Here is a 19,866-nt window from a genome sequence, read left to right as displayed (position 1 = left end):
AATGGTTATGCGGCCCGCGCTCGTCATTCTCTCAGTTATCTGGCCCGCTGTGAAAAAAGTTTGGTGACCCCTGGTCTACACCAACATTTACAGTTGCTTTGTCGGTCTCTCCTCGCGTAGAGCCTTTGGTAAGGCTTCACCTTGACAGGATCCCTTGTCTTCATCTTGATTTTGTGATTCCTGAGATCTGTATTTCCTAATCTATTTCTTTACTGACACAGTAGATTTTGTACCTCTTTCTTCTTCTTGCAAGTCAGTTAATCAGTTATGTTGACGTCTTTGTACATCTCATCTCCACCCAGTGGTCTTGGGTCTAGTAGGTCGTTATCTTCTATAATGAAGTCACTGTCTTTAGATTCTGCTTCTATGACAGTTACACCTGCCACAACAATCTGTACCTCAATAGCTGCACCCATAAGGTATTCTTCCCTCTCGAAGTTCCTGTTCAACAGATTGGTGTGGTAAACCTTGGTCGACCCATCCACTTTCACCTTATAGTGCATTCTATTGATAACTTCCTGTACTTCAAAAGGTTCTTTCTACTGTCGAATGAGTTCGTTGTTGGCTGTGGGTAGCGGAACTAAGACCTTCTGTCCGACCTTGAAATGTCAATCCTTGACCTCCTTGTTATATAAGTACTTCTTATGCCTTTAATGTGTTTAGCTTCACCAGTAGAATTGCTCTGATAGGTCTGTTTCAATACTCCTTTCTGGTCCTTTGTTCTGTAAGTTTCTTTCCATTTGTGTTATGTATGACTTTTTCTCGGACACTGTCCCAAAGTTTCTGCAGAGAAGGGTTTTTCTTCTGAGTTTTCTTCCGATCCCGTAGACTTGCATTCGGGATGTCACATTTAAATATCTTAAGGCCATTGATATTTTGCTTGCTCATCTTCCCTTGAGCTCTAATGGTGACTACAGATGCCAAATCAGTCTTCTTTCTGTCTAGTTCCTCGAAATTTCTACTACCTGATAAGTTTATAATCACCAAGTCGTATAGTGGTGCCTTGATACACATGGCTTCAATATTTCCTACTTAATATGGAGTATCCACCTATATTTTTGCTATGTGAAACTTTCTCACGGTCCCATCAATTAGCACACATAGGCGTACATTGTTTGTAATCTGTTCATCAGATACTAGATTGGTTTCTCACTGCTGCACTACTGCACCTAGTGTTTCGTAGGACGTTCACTTTCTCTTCCCCGAAATAGCTTTCATCTATTAGCATATTGTAATTTGCTGGCACCTCTCGATATATGTAACATGTTTCAATTACTACTGGCACTGTTGATCCATTTCCTAACTTGAGCTGATCATTAGTCGTACACTGATCAATCATGGAAATGGCACTTATTTCTTCCTCTGAATCTGAAGTGTTTTCTTGATTATGTTTCTTCTCGCAGAAGCACCCATAGCGACAGTCACATTTTTTGTTTCTTGCCAGCACTATATTTGTATGTAGCTCCAGCTGCATTATGTTGAGATTTCTACTGTCGCTTGTTGGTGATGGATTTGCACTCCTTTGCAATTTGTCCTATTTTCTAACAAATTAGCATCTCTTCTCCCATTTATCTGTTAACTTCTTGTCACCTTTGGTAGACTCGTGCTCCTGGTCAGCCATCACTATTTTCGACTTTAACTGGATATTCTTGGATTTACCTCTTATACTTCCTCCATGGGCTTCCATATACTGTTCTGCCAGATTGATCATCTCGTCTATGTCTTTTGGTACTCATTCCTTTAGGAACAGTGACATGTCAGTTGAACACGTGATCATGAACTATTCTCGTATTAGTAGGTCTGCCAGTCCCTCAAAACTATTTTCACACTTGGCCAAGTCATTCCATCTTGTGAAGTATCGCGGTAGACGTGCCACAAACTGAAATACGGTTTCTCCAGTGTCAGGTTTGTCTCTGAACTTCCGACGTAAACCTTCTTCCGTAAGTTCATGTTGTTTCAGCAATGCCACTTTTAATTTGTCATAGTCCATGGCATCTTCTGACGTATTGCCTGCATATACTTGTAGGCCTTATCCTGTGAGAAGTGAGCTGAGACAGACAGTCCAGTCGCCTTTGTCCCAGTTCTGATTTTGGGCGAATCTTTTATATCTATTCAAGAAAGCATCAATGTCACATTTCTGTTCATGAAATTTGGGCAGCTTGTCATTTTTAGGTCCTTTCTGTTGGGCGAGCTTGGAATCTCAGTTTGTGTTCTTATTCTCTCTATTTCCAGTTTATTTTCTTTTAGTCTTTCTTCCTCTCTCTTCTGTTACCGTCTTCTCTCTCTAGTTCTTGTTGTTGTTTAACAGACTCTCGTAGTTCACTGTCTTTTAACCCAAGATGCTCACCTCTTTCTATCCATTTATCAAAACTTGCTGAGATGGTTATATAGCGTGATTGTAATCTCTACACTATTTTCGCTACCATTACATTTGTGATTATATAAGCCTACTTAGTTCCACTGTCGTTCACGTCTTCTTCCACCGCCGTTTACCACTGTATAATCCTGGCTGGCTCGCCAAATGTCAGAATTTTAAATATGAGTGGATAAATTCGAACAATAAACATACAGCTCACAATCGACTTGTTTTAAAATATTATATTGTTACGACAGCGGAAGTCACGTGATGCTGGTAACACGTCATGAGATTCTCGAAGGATCTTGACTTTTCCTGGCAACTCTAGTCTTTTCTAGGCGCCCTCTATTTTAGTATATAAGCCCGGCAAATAAAGCGGAGATATGATTGGAGATATAGAGACAGATAATTGAGTCAAGTGAACGGCAGTGACCGTAAGTAAAGTGAGTGAATCGTTGTGAATTATAGCGTGTGTTTAAGTTAAAGTAACCGTGGAAATTCTGTGTATTGCAAAGTTGAATTGAGAAAGAATAAATTAGTTTTATTTAAGAAAGGACTTGTATCGCTGAAGTTCCTCGAGAAGAATTTATACCGGAAATTAACAAACGACCAGAGACGTAACAATATCATACATCAACAGAAGTTTCATTATTAACAAGCCTTGAGTGATGGCACCATTGTTATGACGATTAGTTGCTGAATTAAATATGAGAACGGGTCTAAAGTTTGGCAGACTGTTAAGTAAAGAAATGGAGTCAATGCCTACGTTGATGCTAGTTCCACGACTACCCATGAGTAACGGAGTTAACAATAGATAATCACCCTTGTTAAATCCAGGAAGACGTTGCAAGGTGAGAGATTTTGCCACCATCTGTTCAAAATATTGTAAAATAATATTCACCTTTCTTGTTCATATGTTTTTTCTAGGTTTTCATTTGGAATTTCTGGATATGGGAACAAGTGACACAGCATTTGTAGCTAAACTTGAATGGTCTGACACTTATCTCATGAAATACTTGGAGTCCAACCAACTCTGCAGGTGAAAACCGTAGTGCAAAATTGCACTTTTGTTCTGATCCAATGGAAAACAGAACCATCCAATAAGCAAAATTCAAGACTAGTAAAAACAATATCCACAAAAACCTACCCATGTATTCCTATGGACTGCGACGCTTCCATGAGCATAACCCAGCATGGTAGCATCTGACAGTGTATATTATCATCTGTTTGTGTAGGGACATCCTGTTAAGTTTATGTGACACCACATAAACATTAAAGACATTATTTTTTAAATGAGGTTGAAACTGTAAGAGCAAGGTAAAAGTATTTTATATCCAGTTGGACAGAATCTTATCTTCAGCTGTGATAGTTCAACCCACATAAACTTCATCTGAGCAAATGAAACTGCATGTCTCTGATGTGCCTCTGAAACACTAGTTATATCACGAAATAGAGAATGAACAAACTGAAGTTATACATTTTGATAATAACACTACTGAATGTTACCCCTGTGGGGTTTTCGAGTACAATGATTTACTTTTCAGATTATAACTAGGGATGCACGGGTAACCGGCCAGATATTTGGCCCCGGCCGAGTATTGGGTTACCCGGTAGTACTCGGCTCTGGCCGAGTGTCGAAGTTAGGCATCTAATCTTTGTAGCAACGAACGCGTTACTGAAAGTTACACTCAATAATTGGTTTAGTTATATGTATGTATATATATATATATATATATAAACGTGTTCCGAGCAAACAAAAACTGACCGCCCGCTGAAAGTCGGGGATTCAGAGAACAATAGGGGTTTATAACAGGCATGGCTTGAGAAGTGGATTTCTGGAGAAGTTAGGTTTTTTTTAGAGCAATAGGGGTTAGGGTTTGATGATTATTCGGTTAAATGTAATAAACATCATTTTGTTTTTGTTTCTAACATTTGTGTATGTTGTTGTTGTTTGTTTTTTGGGGGGTGGGCAAGGGGAGAACCCAGTCTTGGTTGACACTCTTACCCAGCCGAAGCTTAGTGACCGGGTACCCGGACCCGGTATTCGGCCAAATTTTACTACTCGTGCATCCCTAATTATAACTAAAAATAACAGGAGGAACAGACATCAAATTGTCATGGAGTTAAACTGAATTTCTTTGTCTCTAATTGAGTTTGAAGCAAGAAAACAGGCCGAAAACAGTGTTAAGAAAAAGTGTAAGTAATATTTATTTAATCAAAAATAATTAAACTCACAAGTTCAGTGGACAATGAATGATGATTCTAGATAAGATATACTTGAATTCTCTATCTTATTCTGAAGAGTGTCTGCTCTAGACTGGGAGAATATTGCATTATATACACTAAAAATAAGGTCAGTATTCAGTGTGCAGACGTTATATAAGTCATTGGTTATTTATACTGCTATAAATGGGGTTTCGATACCCGTGATAGGTAGAGCACCGTTAGCCTTTTGTGTAGCTTTGTGCTTCATAACAAGCAATATCTTCCACTAAGACTACATCTGCTACAAATAAAAAAATCATGTATATGTTGCATATCTACATACATGCACATACTTAGGCATGATAACTATTCATAAGATCGAACACTTTAATATACAAGTAATATTTTTAAAGAGTTTGAAAATCAAGAATATTAAACGTCAGTTTGACAGAGGGGGTTAGACTGTAACGTTGTTTATTACTATTTTCCTTCTTGTTAACATGCTCATGAATAGACATGAAAAACAAAAGATTGATCTCTGGTCACTACTTTGCTTATAGGGATCAGAAGAGTGGTCAAGTACTAGTAAACTTGTATAAATAAGACAAAACGATTTGTTGAAACATGTAGTATGTATTGAAATATTTCGTTATTCTTACAGACTGTTGTCTTATATATACAAGCCTCCTAGCGTAATGTGCTTCCCTACATAAATACTAGTAAACTTCCTAACTTGTTTTGAAAGAACATAAGTGTTACTATATATTATACACAGTTTGTGTTATGTTCGTGATGCATCAATAAGATGTAAGTAAATGCATGATGATGGGTTGAAGTTGCCTTACATTTTGTTTTTATGTTTTGTAGTGTCGCTCTGTATGGAAGTGCCTCGTGAATGTTGTCTCTTGGTATTCTTTAGGGAGAGCAGTGGTATATCCATTGTCTGTGTTGGCATATATATGTGAAGATGACAGAAGCTCTTCCTGGTTTTATTGTGGAATAGAAGCCCATTTTGCAGCAGAAATAACTTTTTTTTTAGATCGTGACTTTGAAAATCTCACAAGCAGCATCGTCTTAGTGATTTTCATAAAGTATCAGAGTATTTGATTTCGAATTTCACCAGTCTTCATTCAATGCTGAAACTTGGATACCTGATCTATAACAAAATATATAGTGACCAGTGATGGTCTATTTCCTTTTGCTCAATATAAGGCTAGACCTAATTAGTTTGCCTATTTACTTTTTCTTACAAATAACTTTATTCCAAAGACAGTAGCACCTACCCTTTCATTTCACAAATAATGGAGAACATGCTTAGCATTAACATCAACTCAATCATTGAGCAGAAAGACCTTTTTTGTATGTCACTAACTATTCAATTAACCATTTCGATAGATCCTTCAGCTCCAGTGCTGATGGACATGTATTGATTCTCAGTTACATTTTTCTATATTGTTTTAGTAATTGAGGACAAGAAAGAAGGTAAAAATTGAAAGAATTGAGCCGCAGTTCAACACCTGAACTCCTTGGGGTATCTATATTCACGATCAAGTTCAATAAACCTATGATTCCTTCTTCTAGTGGTTTGGATACCTCATTTTCAGAAAAACTAAATTTGTCAACATTACAACATAGGAGTACAATGAGCTCCTGAAGATATATTGGATGCCCATTAGAGGTATGCCAGGAGAAGAAATATCATATAAGTACGACTTGGGCTCACCTTTGACTAGATGATGGTTACTCCCATGCAAAAGGGTCCAGCAAAGGTATCCCATGTAATAAACAAGGTCAAATTGGTGATGAAGGAGGAAAAAGGGAGAAGAACAATTGCTGCAGAAGCAATATCAATTCCTCTGACTGCATTTACATAGTCCAGAGAATCAGCTTTTGTAATAGTTTAGCTTATGTAGATTAGCTTGTCTAAATGAAATTGGTAAAATAAAGACTAGCGATAGTAAATTTACCAACAAAGCCTCCAAAAAGTATTTCAGCAAACAGTGACTTTAAATCAGTGGTAAGATGGTGCCACACGGCCACGCCACTGTCGTTAAACGGATAGGGGCCTGGGAATTGGATTTTCAAAAAGAAAATGCTTAGAGGAGAAAGAGATAAAAGATATCAGAGCAGAGACACAGTCCACAAAAGTCTAGTGAAGGTAAAAAAGAACCAAACTTGGATTAAAGACGTCATCCAGAAAATGTCATCAAAAGACTGATGCTTGTCTACTATTCTGGAGGACTTGTTTACCATAATGAGCTGACTTGTCAGAGTTGTACAAAATATAATTGTCCATATTTAACTATTTTCTCTCCTTCTTTGTATAGTTTGACCTGTGAAACTGATGTTATGAACAATTGGGTATATAAAAGGTTTAATCTATTCTATGTTTGTTATGCAGTATATCTTGAAAATTATTTGAGATACAAATAAACCAAATAATTTTTTTCCGAATTCTTCTCATACCAGTTCAAGTTTAGCTCTTTTTTTCTCGGAGACAAAATATTTGTTAACAAATGTTATCATTATAAGATCGCCAGCGGTTTTACTGAATTATATAATGACACTTAATTTTCATTTTTTTTTCTGTAAATCTCCAGTTATGAAGTATAAAAAATAAAGCTGTCAGTGTTATATTGCAACTAAACGAAATACTTAGTTTATTTCTGCGAGACAATAAAAATGCGATTTGGTATGGTGTTTGAGAGTTATACATGTAACCAAACAGTAAATAAAAAATATGGATTCAAAGCTTTGTTAATCTTTGAAAGGAAAATAACGCTTTTTGTTTGAATGTGTGTACTCTTTATGCGTATCAATGGAATCTTTATGAAATTTACAAATAGTGTGTGTGTGTGTGTTTTGTTATAGCAAAGCCACATCGGGCTGTTTGCTGTGTCCACCGAGGGTAATTGAACCGCTGATTTTAATGTTGTAAATCCGAAGTTTTATCCGTGTTCCACCGGGGGTCTTTCTTAATAGTATATATCACACTGTGATGTAAAATTCATCATCAGCAACTATTAGTAAAATGAAAAGATATAGTTAGTTGATATATTACGAATAACCATTTCTTGCCGAACAACTGACTTTAAAAGCATTTCACAATGTTTTCCCATAACTTAAAATCATGCAGAGTTTATATATTTTTATTACTTTAATTTTAACTTGTTACTGAAATGTATAGTTATGTTTATGCTATCCGTAAATGATGATAGTACAGTTTCCTCCTCATAGATGGTACTAAATCATACCTGCAGAACTTTAGGCTGCTTATCTATCGTACTTGCTCCTTGTTCTTCTGAGCTAAAAAGAGTTACGTCATATTAAGATTAAACATGGCGAATGTTGGAGAGGATTGTTGTTACGCCCGAGGAGGAGAATGTGGTGTTATTATATGTTAACATTTAAAAAACGATTGTATTTTCAGTAATTGTATATATAAATGATTCATTAAATCACTGACCTTGAGTTTTAGCTGTTCATCAACGAAATATGGCATCAGATAAAGTTAAGGTGGCTGTTCGTGTCCGGCCGCTAAGTCGACGAGGTTAGTTCGTATTCAGATAGCGTAGTACTGCTAGTCGTATTAAGTAACGTAATACAGTAATGCTAAACCTAAGGTAAATATAGGTAACAATTTAGAGAGTAAGAAGTTGTAGTGGGAAGCGGTAGAATTAAGTTAGGTATTACTTATCTTTAATGAAAGTCATAGGCATGTTACAATACATCATCTGTCATCATACTCGTAGTCGTAAAAATGATAAATTAGCTTGATGACAGAATAAGTAAGATTGCCTTAAAATTTGATATTAATTATATGGCTAGTTTGTTGAATCTAAAATGAAGTTAACGAATTTTTTATCTATATTTATTATGTAAATAATAGGTAACATTGTAATTATACATATTTGAAAGGCAATAGCTGTATCCTTTAGACTAATAGTAATAGTATGACAACTTACAACTTATTTTTGTAATTAAGCTCTTAAAAATAAAAATGTTTTGGCCAAAGGCTTCCAAACATTTGCATTTAAAAAACAAAAAGGTAATGATTCATAATTTATTCTTACAAGAAAAGAATCAGTATTTTCAGTTTAATACATATTTTCAGGAAGTTAAACTGAATGTTTGGTTATATGAAAAAAGTTTTGAACTAAATGGAAGAATTCAGATATTTTCTGTATGTGTAAATGTAATTGATACTGTGTAAAAACAAAACAAAAATCATCTCTTACAATGGATGTGAGTAAAACAGCTACTAAAATGATTGCTTGTTTAACATAATATATAAAATTGAATGAAAACAAGGGACCTGTTGGTACATCTAGGATGCTCCATCCACTAAACCAAACTATAAAAATACAACCTTAAAGTCAGTTTTTTTCATTTAAATATCTATCAAGGGTTCCCTTAAACTTAACTTAGTTCCCTTTACTGCATCCACCACAGCTGAATACAACCCATTCTAAAGGCCAATCATCCTGTTAGAAAAATACTATCTTGGCTGAAGATGACTTCTACCCTACCAAAATTTATACTTGTGTTACCTACTGGTAGGTCTATCGTTTTCACCATTAAGTAGAAAAAAAAAAGATGCTTCAATGCTATTAATTCTCTTGTTAAGAAACCTCAACCAGATCCCCTCTAAAGAAATGCATTTCACTCACAGATCTCAACCTGCCTTTGTATGACAACTTTTCCATCCCAGATATCATCATAGGAGCCCTTCTGTAAATATTTTACAACAATTCAATGTCCTTCCTAAGGTAAGGAGTCCAAAACCAAACTGCTCCAAATGAGGCCTATTCAGTGGCTTATACAATTGAAATTATAATATGTTTAGACTTGTATTTAATATTTTTGTAGATACTGCTAACAACAGCACTCTGCTTGGGTGGCTTTGTTTCCTGCTTAGTATTAAAAGATACATATCATAATGACTGAAATAAATATTATGAGTGATCAGGAGCTATTTATAATGTAAGGTAATAGATGTTAACCTGCCACTGCATACATTTCATTTGAAGTGATGTGTCAGTAAATGGAATTCTGAAAGAGTTCCTTGTCAAGATGTATCCTTCTTTGAAGCCAAAAATACAAATAATCAAAGGAAAACCATAAAATAACTATAAATATTGATATAAGAGTTTGGGAGGTAGAAGCTATTTCAACCCTAACTATAAAAATAACTTGGGGTACATTCTGTTTGTGTATCATGAATGCACTTGCAATAAAATGTTTTTTCACATAAGAAAACAATTCACCCCTAAACATTAAAAATTTCTTGCTATATAAGCTACTGGAGTACTGTGTACAGCTTTAGTCTCCTTATAAAAGAAAGGATATTGACTTACTGGAAAGGGATCAGAGGAGGGCTAATAGGATGAATCCAGGGATGGAAGTTTATATTACAGGGATAGTTTAAGATCTCAACTTATTTTCTCTTGAGAAAAGAATGGTAAGAGATGATCTTTTTTTGAAGTTTACAAGATTATCTTGGTGATCATTTAGATTAAGGACTCTGATTTATTTATACTGTATTCTGAAAATAGTACTAGTAGAGCAAGAGGACACAAGCTTAAGATTTGGAAAAGACAAGCTAGGCTTCAGTTATTACAGTTTTATTTTTCTAACACGGTTCATAAGTGTTTTTTGGAAGGCTTAACACTTGTTCTCCAGCAAAATTATATATAGTTACTTTAGAATTATATTATTCAGGATTGTTGTGACTGATGATTTAGTGCATGCAGTTAGTTTTAATATGGTTAAACATTTGTTCGATAACGTACTATATAGATGTGAAGGGCCATATGTCATAGGATGAACATGTTTCTCCTTGAGTGCTACATATCTATATGATGATTATAAGAACCCACCAGTGAAAGTAAAGAAGAATATAATGATATGTCAACCACACTATATTCAGTCCAAACTGTACTTTTCTCCTAATACCAGGACCCATCAGGCCAGTGAGGATAAAACAAACATAGAAATGGTTGAATTGCTACCCATATTGTTAATTATTTGAACAACAATTAATAAACCATGTTTTGTAAATTTTCCCCTTATTTTCATACTTGTTAATTGAATAATGATATTGAATTTATAAAATTTATTATAACTGGAGTAATATTTAGTTATAATATTGTTCACAAAATACATCAAAATTTGGAACTGGAGGTCTTTTTATAGTGGTTGTGAGTGGATTCTGACCATAGAAGCAAGAGAGAAGAAAACACAAGTCAAAATTTAAGCAGAGGGAATTAGTGATGACTAGTAGTTTTTATTTAAAAAAAAATTAAGATGTATAGTGACACACACACACACACACAGCATAATATCATAAATATTTTATCAGACTTGGTAAGACTGAAGATTTTTTATATTGTGTACTTATCAAAACTAAAAGTTTTTATGACAAACAGCTGTAATTTTGAATTGAATTATAAAATATTGCACAAAAGATGTAATGAATAGAACTATTATAATGTATTTTGGCATTGAATAATCAAAATTATAAAATACTGCCCAAAAATTTAAAAAAAACTAAACTATTTTAAAGTTTTGTACATGAATCTAAAGAACAAAAATGTTTCTAACTTACCTCACGAGCCATCAGAAATAATAATAATAATAAAAAAAACGTACTGTCTGATGACTTAAACATTAATTTTTTTTAATACAGTGTGCTTGCAACAATTACAAGAAAAACAATTGTGCCAGATATCAGTAACTTACTGTTACTATTGATTAACAATGTTCATTGCCTGAAGAAGACTTTGGATAGTTTGCAGTAAAAACAAACTAACAAATTTACCCAGTGAATGTCCAACAACTTTTTGTTTATTAAATTAGAATACTTACATAATGATCCTAAAACAATAATCACTTTTAGTGTGTTGTTATAAGGTGCTTTAAATACAAACAGGATACTTTATGAAACATCAACAATTGTTTTAAGCTACTAAAAGTACTGAAAACATAAACCACCAGAGAATACTAGAAAGAAAAAAATAATCAAAAATCAAACATCAGTAATTCTATTAAGCACCAGAGTGCACTTAAAAACAAATACTATGCTAAATACCAATGGTTGTGTTTAAGAAATAAAGGAAACACAGTCATATGTTCTGTTAATGCCATCCCTTCACTCACGAAAAGTTACCAATCAAATAGTTGAAAAGACACTAGAAATATAGCTCTTCATATTTACATATTAATCCTATGGAAAGCATATTAAAACAAACCACACACACACTAAATATCAGTAAAACCAATTAACAAGAACATTACTCTAAAATACTTTATATAATTTTGCTTACAATTATTATCCATAATATTCAACTTTGCATTTTCAACCTTTCACTACTCAAGCACATTATCCAAGCTGTTAACAATTTTAAATATCTCCATCAAGTTATCTCTAGTTTTTATATACTCCATAGGAAACCACTCCAAATTTTCAAGCCTCTTTCAGTACCTTGTGTGACAGGAAGTGTTTTGTATGTATAGTGAATGGGTGGGTTGTTTAATTATGTATGAAATGATGCTACTCCATGGACATTCACAATATATACATATAGAATGTGCACTGATTTATTTGTATAGTTGGGAGGAAATAACAATCGTGCATGATAGCATGAATTTGATTTCCAGCGTATGCATGTTCAAGATTTATTTAAAACATTAAATTACATTGTCTCTGGAGAGAGATCAATATGAAAAACAAGAACCATGTATTGTTGCAATATTTTAAAGGGTTAACCAGTTTCATTGTTAATGGTTGGATAAATGAACATTATAATATTTAGACCATTTATCTATATTATAATTGTGTTTATATGCAATTAAAATAATTTCTGAAAATTTATGGAACAAGATACTCTTATTAGAAATTCATGTATACATATAACATTAATATAATGCATGGTTTTTGTATAGAATATTGTTTTAATAAGAAATAACCCACAAAAAAAAGTTTTTTTCTGAATATAAAATTTCAAAATCAGTTATTCACTAAATCAAGCATTAAAGATAGATGCACGTGTTCATTTTCTGCTCAATTCAGGTGATACTGTAAATCACTTTCACAAATCTTGTGGGTTATTAGTTTAAGGATTTTACATAATGTTTTAATTGAGTTTTACATTTTTTTCTCTATTGTCAGTGATAATGGTCTTTGCATGATACCTGCCTTAAAGTAGTCCATAGTTTTAAATTATTCCTGTCAGCATTGAATGCAGTTATACCTTACCCACTGCAGAATGCATGGCATTTCTAGTAATTTTTGTGGTGCTGTGATCCTTAATTGGCAGTGAATTTACAGGTTTCAAAATCATAGGATTGAGATTATTTGAATGTATATATTCATAAAATTAATACCTTTGTATATTTTAAAAATCTTACTTTTATGTAAGGTGTAATTCTTTCATTGAATTAGATAATGAAAATAATATTTTAGTTGTGTACTCACAATTTATAGATCTCATCTTTTCACATGTGGAATACTTAGTGTAATGAATAGACATCTACAGTTAAGATTAATTCAAATAATTATTTATAAATAAAAGTTGCTACCAGGGTGATGCCTAATGTACTAACTATAAAGTCTATTATATCAAAAGTTGACAGTGCATCAAAATTTGATGTGTATAACTGAATCAATAGTAAACCAAGCTTTCAACTAAGTTGTCTTTTATTATAAAGGTTTCTTGTGTTTAAAAAATGTTTTGGAAATGTTTTAATTGAAATAAACATTATATATGTTGTAGAGATGGAGTTGGAGACACACTGTGTGGTTGAAATGAAAGAAGGGCAGACTATTCTCAAACATCCTACGTGTAGCAAAGCTGAAAGGTAATTTTTCATCCTTGTGCAAACTTTTGGACTTAATGAAAGTGAAAAAATTGTACACATTGTAATAGATGAAATTACATGATGCACCATACTATGATCATATATTAGGTTTCAGCAGTCCTTTGAATTATCACAAAGTACCACAAATACATGGGCAATAAGGTCAAATATTTTTGGCCACAACTACTTTATTTTATTTCTAGAAACCATCAAAATAGATCATTACAGTAAAGATTAAGCCAGTTTATCAATTTACCACAGTATTGTTTGTTAAGACTTTTACTAATATTTTGTTATCCAATAAGTTTATTATTACTTATGTTGCCATTACCTGTGTTTTATACATGTGAAAAAAACATCAGTAAAATTACTTTTTCTTGTTCTCATTGTAATAAGTTTTTGTTACTGTGAAGTATTTTACTACGAGGCAATAAAGTATATTTCCTCAAATTATATACGTTTTGTGTCTTGCTTGTTTTGTTTGTGGTTACTTTGTGGTAATTAGTAGGACCCTGTCAGTGTTAGAAAACATGGGGTTTCACTGTTGTAGACATTTTTTGTTGACCATCTGAGAACTTGAAACAACACCAAAGACCAATAATGCTTAATTTTGTACTTGTTTTCAAAAACCGTGTATAATTAGTTAGCAATGTAATGAGGATTGTTAAATTCAAATTCAAGTGTAATTATGTTTGGAAACACATCATGATTCTACTAGAATTGTGGCTACCATGATCACTTTATTTTCATTATGGCCTATGTGATAGTATGTTTGGGATAAAGTGCAGCAAATAGGAATAAAAAATATAGGAAAGTTGGCAGCATCACTCTATACTTGAGAACAGAAGGCCTATTCAAGGTAAAGATTAAGCCATAGTATATTTGAAGAAGTGTCTTTCATAAGGAACAAAAGTCCTTGTGTGTCTGTTTGCTCAAAAGTGAAAACGTTTTTGTATGTTATTGTGAAAAATATTGTTTATAAGAAACCCAGTTTTAAGCTGTAAACATTACACAATATTGTTATAAATGTTTACTTTCAGTAGTGTTTATTGGAGTTTGAACATGTAAACACACTCAAGTGACTATAAACATACTTGTACTAAAATAAATCACACAGTTTGGTTAGTGTTGTAGATTGCTTTATATCACAAATTTTTATGTAAAGATATTGTTTTTTTTTTGTAAGAACTAGGTGCACTTATAATATTTTGTTTGTACAAAGTAAGTTCAGTTTTATGTATTAAATATATTAGACTAACTTAACTGCTGGTATATTGTGTATGTTTATATTGATAGAAATATTTAAAGGTGGGTTATTCTTTTCTTTATCTTGAAAATATTTTTGTTCCTAGCTTTTTTTATGAGTAGCAATGCATATACGTGTACTGCTCCATATTGTTCTCTCTCTTTTTTTTTTTACTTTGATATAGCATCATAATTTGTTCAAGGAACTATTTATATTTGTAAACTATTGAAAATAAAAGATTATGAGTTTGTTTTATTGTTTGCAATATAATTGAAATCTATGATTGAATAAACAATGATATATTCTGGTTGCAAGCTTGTCTTACATTGTACATACACTTATCTATAAAGTATTTATTGAATGCAACTTGGCATATTAAATACACAAGTACAGAAGATAAGATGTTGATATTAACTTTTAACATTAAATCTGTTTGTATAAAGTTTTATTGATTAGATGCATCATGTGTGATTTATTTTATTTTTGTTTTTTATCACAATAATAAAATTTGATTGAAGAGAAATATATTGCTAAACATGATACAATTAAGATATTTTTATATCAGAACTCAGTGAAAGTAAGCAAGCTTCCTAAGTACATAGATTACTCTAATTGGAAATTATTATTATTAATGCAAATAGTAATTGTTAATATATATATATATATATATAAAGGTTACTTTTTTCTGTGAAATAAGTTACTTTTGAAGTGAATTTTACACAGTGACATTCTTTCTGTACCTATTATTGTCTTGATTCATACACCATGTATTATAAGATTTAAGAGTTATTGGTTGGTCCATTGATAAATAATCGTTTCTGTGGCTATTAAATTTTGTAAGTTAACAAGAGAAAGCTGAGTAAAAGTTTAGTCTTTTTGCATACATACGTGAATAATACATGTGTAATGTATAGCTACCTACTCCTTAATGGTGATTATGTTTGTCAATAACTAATTAGTTTAATTATTGTAAAGTTTATATGCCTGATGATTTTGTGCAGATTTGTGACTTGTGTCATCACTTCAAAACTAGTGAAATAAGTTGTTATTACACTAGTTATTTTAAGTAAACTAATGAGAGTAGTTCAGAAGATTAAAGTTCTTTCAGCTTATCACTACTAATTCTTGAACACTGACTTTGATGTAAGTTTTAATTCCAAATGTTCTTACTTGACTTGAATAATTAAATATAAATGTTTAGATTTTTACAAATTATATAGTGTAGTTGAAGTTAGTACAAATTGTATTTTTGTTCTGTGAACAAATTGTGAATGATCCAACATTCTGTCAGTGCTTATACAGTACATGGATAATTATATAGCAAAATTCTTTACACCACAGTATTCCAGAACAGAGTAGACATGAATGTTGTTATGTTGATTGTTTGGTCAGAATGTAAGCTGTGAATGAGAACAAAATACTTTGAACATCTTACAATTACATGATATATGTTAGTATATTAAAACCATGGAATGACTGTTTAAATCAAAGTAGTAATTCTTTGTATATTGTGTGTGTATGTGTATATATACCCATTCTACTTGTTATACTAGAAGTTGCATTATCTATGCTTCCACCTATTATGTTAGTGTTAATTTTGATGATATTTTTGATGGCTTGTTAATTGTGTTATGTTGATAATATGTACCAACAGTGTTGCTGTATAAGAGCAGGTTTGTTGACCATTCATAGGAAAGATATCTGCATTTGTAGTACAGCAGCAGTAATGTCATGTGGAGTTCAGTCTCCTTTGTTTTGTTATAGCCATGTATATTCATGTACTTACATATATTAAAAACTTGACTTTTGTTAATGCTGAAATTAGTGTGTGATTATTACATCGAAACATTTTTGTTCGGTTAGCTTTAATAATGTTTTTTTAAGCTTTGAAGTGATAATATTTACAAAGTCAATTTAAGCAATATACAATACTGTTTAGGTTAGTTTCTTTTAGTTCGACATTCGATAGTGTGTTTGTTTATAAGCATGCATTTTTATGTGAGATTAAAATTGTGTCTGTTCAGTTTTACATATTGATATCTTCATATTTGTGTAATGATTAGTTTATATACTTAATGTGGCCGTAAAATAACAATTATCACTCAGTAGAATGCTGTCAAACTCCAAACTAGTGTTAAGCTTTAGGTAGTAAAGTATTGAAGTAAAGTAAGGACAGTGAGTACGGTTTATGTATGAGATCGTAACTGGACCTTAACGACCACAATAAAGTTCCCTGGTAACGAGAGTTGAGTATTATCCTTCCATAAAGTTCTGTTACTGAATGATTATTTTTCAAAAATCTGCAAACATTATAATGAAAAACAGGGCCAGATAAGCTTGTAGTAGGCCCACGAACTTAGATATGTGACCTTGCTTTTTCCACAACACCAAATGTTTTACATTGAAATATTATCTATCTAAACATTTTACCAAATATAATGATTTCAAATATTACAACTACCAAGTGAAAAATGTTTTAACGTTATAAAGAAAACAAAACAAAAACAAAAAACTCATAACCACTATGGGATCTATGACACCATGGGATCGTATTAACATTAGTATCTTTTAATTTCGAGTTATTTTGGGAATGCAATGGTTGACCTGAATTCGTTTGCTTTGTTTGTGCATTTCCATACTGGTTGTTAGTACTGAGCTGGGTTTGCGGTTTGTCCGCCTTTTTGCAGCGATTAACAGTCTTCATCTACAGTTTTTCTTTTATTAACAGCGCAATCTCCCCTTTTTTAAAGTGGGAATTTAGTGGAAACATATATAACAATAACAGGTAATTAAATGAAATAAAATAAATTATTTAATAACGTAACACACACACACACACATAAATGTACACCAAAGGTTCCTTCAGATAGCTTGACTCCATGTGACTGGTGGTTCCAAATTAGCGAAGGCATCACGCTACCTGGACTGCGCACTTACAAAGTGCAGCGACAGAACTCCATAATCCGAGGAATCAGAGCCTGTGCTTTGGCTGGTGCTAAAAACTCCTTTAGCGTGTAGTCATAACCATGCATTATAAACCTCCCAAAATACGCATCCAGCTCACAAAAAAACATAACATCCCGAAATCACAGTTTATAAGATAGTAGGGAATCTGTAGCGAAGATTGAATTCCCATGCTGAGAGACCGAGGTACTAGAAAAAAAAACAAAAACGCCTTTTATATTTTTAAAACCCCACCTATCATCACTTACCGTCCACAAGACAATAAGATCACATACTTCTAAAAAAATTCCATATTTCATATTAACCCTCTTACAAAATTTTTTGCCACCCCTTGCCTCTCCCAGGTCCAATATCAACTTATAACACTAAACATAATACCAACATTGGAATCCTTTTAGCTCATGGCAACATACGCAACACTAGACTAAATATCAGTGGTTCTCTAACTGGTTTCACTCCTGTAATAGACCATGCTGTAATATATGCATTTGCAATGATCACAGAACATCCATACAAGGTTCCAAGAGTAACTATTACATGAAGGGCCACTTTACTTGCGCATCAGGATGTGTAATATATTGCGTAAGGTGCGGACAACTGTATGTAGGGGAAACAGGTATCCGAACGCGCCCTTGAAGACGTTAATGATATTATCAATTATAACCCAGATAAACCAATAGTTCGCCATTTAAACTCTAATGATCACCTTCTTGAACATTTCAAAATATTCGTTTTTACATTTAGACGCGGACGAAGACGAGAACTCTTCCAAAATAAAATAATTTTTGAACTTGGAACATCAAACCAAACAGCGTTATTGAGCATTTTACTTTACTCTCATCATAAACACTTGATAAAAGTTTAATTTTTACTGTAAAATATTTTTTAAATAAAAATAAATAAATATATTTGTTTGCACATGTTTTACACGTATACCTAAAACCACAACAGAACTTAAATGTATTATTTCTTTATTTTTTTTGTACAAGCTATTTTATTTTGTAATGCATATTTACGGAATTTTCGTTCACTTTGTATTTTTAATCTCTTTTGCGTTTTTTAATTAGTAACTTTCACATTGTTGTCTCGTATTGTCGCCAAGAGAGCTCTTATCGTCTGGTTATGATTACCTACCAAAGCACAAACTCCTTTCTCAATTATGGAGTCTTTTACTCAGCATGTTTGTCAGTCCAGGTAATATGGCGCCGTCCCTAATTTCAAAACCATCGACCGACTGCTATTATATATATACATGTTATTTATTATTATTGTTATTCATATATTTACACTGAGGTCAACTTGTGTGAATAAGAGGGGACTGTAGTTTTATTATAAGAAGGAGATCAACTCTGCTTATCGTTGCTCGACACGTTACCAACGATCTAAGCAACAAATCTAAGCCCAGTCTAGGAGCAAAAAAAAAAAAAACTGAGAAAATTAATCCAGATTAACTATTATATTATCAAAATAACTTGAAATTAATTAGAATATGCAAGAGAAATAAAGAAGAATATTAATATTTTTAATACGCTCATTGAGAACAAAAGCTTAACTAAGGAAACTAAGTGCTTCTTGTATTTTTAATGTAATATATATATATTTTAAAGACTGAACTTAGTAATCTGGCGTTACAGTAATTGTGTATAACACTATTGCTCCATTTTGCCGTCTTTCCAGACGTTAATGTCTTGATAGTTAACAAATAGGCCTACTGCATAAATAAATAGCGTTTCGGGCATTTTTTTTGTATCTCATCGTTCAGCCTACCTCACGAATTGAGGTATTGAGCAAAATTGGGTAACTTATGGGAAACAGTAGATAGATCTGAAAGATTGCATCCGAAATAGACAAATGAGGAGGAATGTGGAAAGGAATATCTACAGTTTACGTGATTTGTATCACAAATTTTGGGCCAAGTAGGCTTACTATTCACTAGTGATATGCTCGTTACTATATCAACAGGGCAAACAAACGTAAGTCTAATTTAATATTAATAGTTTAGAGTTAAATTTTACAATCCACGTAAATTCACCAAGTGGACCATTGTATTCTAAAAATAACTCGAAACCAATTAGAATATTTCTAAGAAAATAAAAAGAATATAATTGTTCCATATCGTTTTTTTTACTAAATTCAGAGGATATCATTTGAACTCTATTTGTACTAGTTAGTAAGCAACGTTATATGAAGAAGGGCAATAGTCCGAAACGTTATAATTGTATATATATATATATAT

At 32.6% G+C, this 19,866-nt stretch overlaps 1 protein-coding gene across 3 annotated transcripts in view; it reads left to right on the top strand.

Moving 5' to 3' along the window:
• The first annotated feature begins 7,868 nt into the window (after positions 1 to 7,868).
• The window catches only part of LOC106465419 (kinesin-like protein KIF13A), a 141,504-nt gene continuing 129,506 nt past the window's right edge, over positions 7,869 to 19,866 (top strand). For all 3 annotated transcript variants that reach the window (XM_022393310.1, XM_022393311.1, XM_013925645.2), the window contains exons 1-2: positions 7,869 to 8,111; positions 13,336 to 13,420. In XM_022393310.1, coding sequence (XP_022249018.1) covers positions 8,057 to 8,111; positions 13,336 to 13,420 — 140 coding nt within the window. In that variant the 5' untranslated portion in view covers positions 7,869 to 8,056. The remainder of the gene's footprint in view (positions 8,112 to 13,335; positions 13,421 to 19,866) is intronic.

Source organism: Limulus polyphemus, unplaced genomic scaffold (assembly GCF_000517525.1).
Source record: "Limulus polyphemus unplaced genomic scaffold, Limulus_polyphemus-2.1.2 Scaffold1937, whole genome shotgun sequence".
In the NCBI taxonomy this organism is placed as follows: Eukaryota; Metazoa; Arthropoda; class Merostomata; order Xiphosura; family Limulidae; genus Limulus; species Limulus polyphemus.
This window is presented reverse-complemented; position numbering and strand designations above follow the sequence as displayed.